Raw genomic sequence first — 5924 nt, 5'->3', positions numbered from 1 at the left:
GGATTGAACTACCAGAAGGCAACATTGCAGACATAGAGGACAGTTACAAGTACCTGGGGATCCCGCAGGCAAATGGGAACCATGAAGAGGCCGCTAGAAAGGCTGCAACCACCAAGTACCTGCAGAGGGTCAGGCAAGTCCTGAGGAGTCAGCTGAATGGTAAGAACAAGATCCGGGCCATTAACACGTACGCCCTGCCCGTGATCAGGTACCCTGCTGGGGTAATAGGCTGGCCAAGGGAGGAGATAGAAGCCACTGACATAAAGACAAGAAAGCTCCTTACCATGCATGGAGGGTTTCACCCCAAGTCCAGCACCCTGAGGCTGTACGCTAAGCGGAAGGAAGGGGGCCGGGGACTGGTGAGTGTCAGCACCACAGTCCAGGATGAGACAATGAACATCCAAGAATACATTGGGAAGATGGCCCCAACTGACCGAGTGCTCAGTGAATACCTCAGGCAGCAGAAACCCAAGAAAGAGGAGGGAGACGAGGAACCATCATGGAAGGACAGGCCCCTGCACGGTATGTACCACCGGCAGATAGAGGAGGTGGCTGATATCCAGAAATCCTACCAGTGGCTGGACAAAGCTGGACTGAAAGACAGCACAGAGGCACTAATCATGGCAGCACAAGAACAAGCTCTGAGTACAAGAGCCATAGAGGCTGGGGTCTATCACACCAGGCAAGACCCCAGGTGCAGGCTGTGTAAAGATGCCCCAGAGACAATCCAGCACATAACAGCAGGGTGCAAGATGCTAGCAGGCAAGGCATACATGGAACGCCATAACCAGGTGGCCGGCATAGTGTACAGGAACATCTGTGCCGAGTATAACCTGGAAGTCCCTAGGTCAAAATGGGAGATGCCCCCAAGGGTGGTGGAGAATGACCGAGCTAAGATCCTGTGGGACTTCCAGATACAGACGGACAAGATGGTGGTGGCTAACCAACCGGACATAGTGGTGGTAGACAAACAGAAGAAGACGGCCGTAGTGATCGATGTAGCGGTTCCGAATGACAGCAATATCAGGAAGAAGGAACACGAGAAGCTGGAGAAATACCAAGGGCTCAGAGAAGAGCTCGAGAGGATGTGGAGGGTGAAGGTAATGGTGGTCCCCGTGGTAATCGGAGCACTAGGTGCGGTGACTCCCAAGCTAGGCGAGTGGCTCCAGCAGATCCCGGGAATAACATCGGAGATCTCTGTCCAGAAGAGCGCAGTCCTGGGAACAGCGAAGATACTGCGCAGGACCCTCAAGCTCCCAGGCCTCTGGTAGAGGACCCGAGCTTGAAGGATAAACCGCCCGCAGGGGCGTGCTGGGTGTTTTTTTAATTTTTTATATATATATATATATATATATAAAATACATTTCAAAATATATAAATATATTTTAAAATGTATTTTAGCGCATATATTTTTTGGCCATTTTTTGTATATTTTGAAATATATTTCAAAATATATTCTAAAATATATTTTTTTACCGTATGGGCTACCAGGTGCGTGAGGCCGGGCGGGGCCTGGTGAGGCAGCAGGTAGGTGAAAAAATACCTGTAGGCATTGTAAATGTTCCACTTCTCGTTTAGCCCCTCACACACACCCCGAGCTGAGCAGGGCAGAGTAAAGTTTCTGTGTGGAAACTGGAGAGTGCAGTCTGCATCTGTGTGACAGGTGGTCTCCTCCGCGCTGGCATCATCCAGGTCTGTGAGCTTCAGCGAGCCGGACACTGTGACAAACTGCCGAGGCTGGAAGTCCAACAGGGCCATGGAGCCCAGAGGCGACTGAGAGAGGAAGTGGAGGAGCCGGACCAGGTCCAGACACACTCTGAATCTGTCCTCCCAGGGGCTCTGGAGCAGCTGGATCATCTGGAGAGGGTTCCCCTGCTCCAGAGTGACTGTGACTGTGACTCTTTTGGCCTCTCCTTCTCTTCCTCCTGGACCCCCAGCACAGTGACCCTTCAGCTTAATGACGTTTGGATGCTGGAGTCTTTGGAGAAGGACCATTTCTTTCCTCAGCTTGAATGAAACAAGTTTTAAATTAAGGCAGCACGGTGGCACGGTGGTTAGCACTGTTGCCGCACAGCAAGAAGGTCCTGAGTTCAATTCCAACATCAGGCCGGGGTCTTTCTGTGTGGAGTTTGCATGTATGCTTGTTTGCTCCCCGTGTTTGTGTGGGTTCCCTCCGGGTACTCTGGCTTCCTCCCACCGTCCAAAGACATGCAGCTTGTGGGCGTAGGTTAATTGGAAAATCCAAATTCCCATTAGGTGTGAATGTGCCAGTCAATGTGAGTGCGAATGGTTGTCTGTCCCTGTGTGTTGGCCCTGCGACAGACTGGCGACCTGTCCAGGGTGTACCCCGCCTCTCGCCCTATGACAGCTGGGATAGGCTCCAGCGCCCCCCGTGACCCTGAGAAGCGGATGGATTAAAAAAAATTATGCATGATGTAGTAGATTTCTTTAAGAAAAATAAGATAATTTAAACTAATTTGAATTGAACAAATATTTAAAATATAATCTGATCATTAGAGCAGCCTTCGGGATCTCCACGTATTAACATGCTATTTTTAGACATGATGGATAGCATTAACAACCTAGTAGCTGCAAATAATCAATAATCATCCACATGATTATTAACAGACAAAAAGAAAACATATTAATGATACAGAAATAGTTTTCTATACAAGATCACTGCAAAAAAGTGCAGCCTTACCTGATGTCCACCATACTGTTACTTATTTTATATTAACAGGAACCCCACTATTATGACAAGTTACTCTAAATATATTACAAATTATCTCCACTACATAAAAACATACTTGAGAATAACTACAGTGTTTTTGTTATTCATTCAATCTTTGTTGTTTGAAACTATTTTGGAGCCGTGAGAGCGGCCATGTTTTTGCGCACTCCGTGCATTCTGGGACGATGACATATATAGGTTGTCGGCAGTATAGGCTCTTTCATTCTGCTAACCCATTGTTGCAGGAGAGGAACTGCCATGCTGCATTATGCAGCTTTTTGTTGTAATTTCCTGTCGAAAGGCAACAAAGGAACAGATGTGAGTCTGCACAGCTTTCCTCATGAGAAAAAAAAAGAGAAAGCAATGGGAGGATGCTTGCTTACAACTCCCACAAGACCCAAGGCTCGTCATTTTAGCCCTGATGCGTTCAAGGCATTTAGTCGACCACAGTTGCTAAAAGAGGTCACATGTGCATCTGGTTATAAGCAAAGACTGAAACCAAATGCAGTCTCGACAGTTTTTCCCATAAGGTGACCGTGCCACCACACTAAGAAACGCAAAGACAAAGAGATGCTAGACAATTTCCTGGATGATGGTAAACAATAACAGTAGCAGACTTTATCTACAAATATTATCACCAATGTGCCCATAACCCCCTTTGATGACACAGTCCAGAGATGCAAGCTTTGGTTAAAGCCAGGATCTGAAGCCCACAATTGTTTTCATCTTCATCTAAACTAAGTACTGGGTGACTATTTTCATCCTCTTTCTCGGTTTGCTCTGGTTCAAACTGGAAAGGTTGAACAGAAGCCATTGCCATGTGCTGCTTACTGTAAACATGATGCGGTGCAACCGTATAATGTTACTACGCAGAGTGCAGTGCTAGGTAAATAACTATGGCGGCCTACTAGTAAATCGGTTTTATATAAAATGTGCTGAAAAGGAAAACATTTGGCATATTTCAATACCACATATATATTATTGAAAGCACAGCAGATATTTTTGCGCAAACATGTCTTAATAACTGGGGTTCTTTTTAAGATTTAAAAATCTAGTTGGTATTTGTATGGCGAGTAGCCTTCAGTAATAGTAATAAATTACACAGCAATAGTACATTCATGTAGTTGTAAAATGGATGACAATATATTAAGTAATCCAAAGTATTCAGAATACTGCATTTAACAATAATGTTAATTTCTACTCAAGGATGATCTTAATAACATCACACCAATGTCTAATAGTTCATGATTTCATCAAAATCATTCAATTTTCAAGTTCAATTTGGTTGAATACTTTGTGACACTAAATTTTGCTGTAATTGAAATTCCTTCAGTTTTCATTGCATACATTAAACGATCACAGCTGGACTGATTTGTGTAACCCTATTCCTAGATGCTGCTAATAGCCAGCTGGTTTTTAAGAAGTAAAGGGGAAAATTTTCACCTATGCAGTAGTACAACAAATAAATTGGTGTAGGCCTCCTTTGATTCTTACCCACATTTGTATTTTCTAGCTCCTAAGAAGTGCTAATCTAACTTTGTGAAATACGTCCCTATGCTTTTGAATTCCTGCATGTCATTAAAACTAAAAATTACATTTAGAACTAGTGGCTGTCCAAAAAAAAAACATAACGTCAAACAATAATGCATAAGCAGCACAAAGTCTAATTTCCCTGTGCAATACCATCCTCTACAGTGTTTGCCAATCACTTGAGTTGTGTAGCAGTCAATAATGGGTGAATCAGTGACTGAAACTGAGGGGTGAGAAAAGGCTGACAGCATGGTAATGTCGCTCCATTTTAGCCTTAAGATCAGCCAGCATGTAACACAAAGTGACAGGCAAAGCCGACTCCAAAAATCAAAGCTTCCTTTAGCTTCCACATTCTGCGAATGGAACTATTTGAGTGGCTTAGAAAAACTTCAAAGCCGTGGAAAAGGGGACTTTTTAAATTTTAGATAAGACCCCGGAGCTGAATGTGAACTGCTGGAATTGTACAAGTTCACATCTTAATTGACGTGACCAGCTGAATTGAGTAGTGAGGAACTCATCTTCCAGCTCCTGTTTTTCTTTCTCCCATCTGTTTTGACCCTTTATTGCAGATTTGTATAATCAAAAACTGTTGCCAGACCTCCGGTTAGAGAGAGACTTATAATGTGTGTTGATTCAAAATGAGCTTTGGTAAGTGCAAAGCACATTTCCGCATAGTTAAGCTGCAGCGGTGTCATATGCTCCATTGATTTTAGTAAGATCGTGTTGTCATTATCAAGCCAAGATAATCTCTGTTACGTCTCCCTTTCTGCATCAGCAACAGAGTCAGTGGCTTTTCATATATTAGGCTATTGATTCCAGCTTGCTCTTCTACCTTAGTGTGTGTGCATCCACAGCTTGTTCTAACCCCACTTATTTCCTTCCTTGTTTGTACTAAAGGTCTGACTCAGGAACAGATACCACAGCCATGCAAATCCACATTGTCACATATAAATGAGCCCAGTGAAGCAGGAGTGACAGGTCTGCTGTGGAGACAGGGGAGAGGCGCATTCTTATTATTCAGACTTATTGTTGAGGCACATGAATAAGCAACATCCTCTCTGGGTGCATTTTCTTGGTTAACAGGAGCAGAGACTTGCAGACTTGGACTCCCTTAGCAACTGCAGATCAAAACTGACGCTGTTATTTTTTTAAAAGTATTGCTATAAGCATGTACAGCAGGACTTCTGCTCATATAAGCCATTACTAATGGACTTCAGTGTTTAATGCACCGACTTAAGCATGCTATACTAACAGACGCCCAAATGTCATTTCTACTCACACTTCCAGTGCACATGCATCTGTGGCACACCCAAAATGCATGGCCACTTTTGTGTTAATCATTTAATTTAATTTATTTAATTTGTTTATCAGTTATTTTCTGTGGCTATTAATATCCAAAATGACTTTGACAACATGACCAACCTAACCAGTGCATTATTTTGTCACATAAACTGTATAGAAGGTACAAAGAAATGGAGCAACACCCCAGGCGGAACTATTATTCCAAGACAGGTGCAACCCGGTTCCTTTAGGGGGATGGACTTCCGCCCACGAGTCAGATGCAATCTGAGAGGCAAACCGAGTGCACTGTCTTCATTGCTCCTGAACTTTACCTGTGTTTGCAGGTTGGTACCTGGTAAAGAAATACGACCACTGTTTGTAC

At 43.8% G+C, this 5924-nt stretch overlaps 1 protein-coding gene across 1 annotated transcript; it reads right to left on the bottom strand.

Annotated features, from left to right (window-relative positions):
* Window positions 1–1455: 1455 nt before the first annotated feature.
* On the bottom strand, window positions 1456–2036 carry LOC120747009 (extracellular tyrosine-protein kinase PKDCC-like; the record flags this gene model as incomplete). The annotated part of the gene is made up of 1 exon (XM_040052582.1): window positions 1456–2036. A coding segment is annotated over exon 1 (540 nt), but the record flags the coding sequence as incomplete, so codon positions are not given.
* Between the last annotated feature and the right edge of the window lie 3888 nt (window positions 2037–5924).

The sequence above is a fragment of the Simochromis diagramma genome, unplaced genomic scaffold, assembly GCF_900408965.1.
Source record: "Simochromis diagramma unplaced genomic scaffold, fSimDia1.1 OVJJ01000702.1, whole genome shotgun sequence".
Classification (NCBI taxonomy): domain Eukaryota; kingdom Metazoa; phylum Chordata; class Actinopteri; order Cichliformes; family Cichlidae; genus Simochromis; species Simochromis diagramma.
The sequence above is the reverse complement of the archived record's forward strand: the minus strand, read 5'-3'. Positions and strand labels throughout refer to the sequence as shown.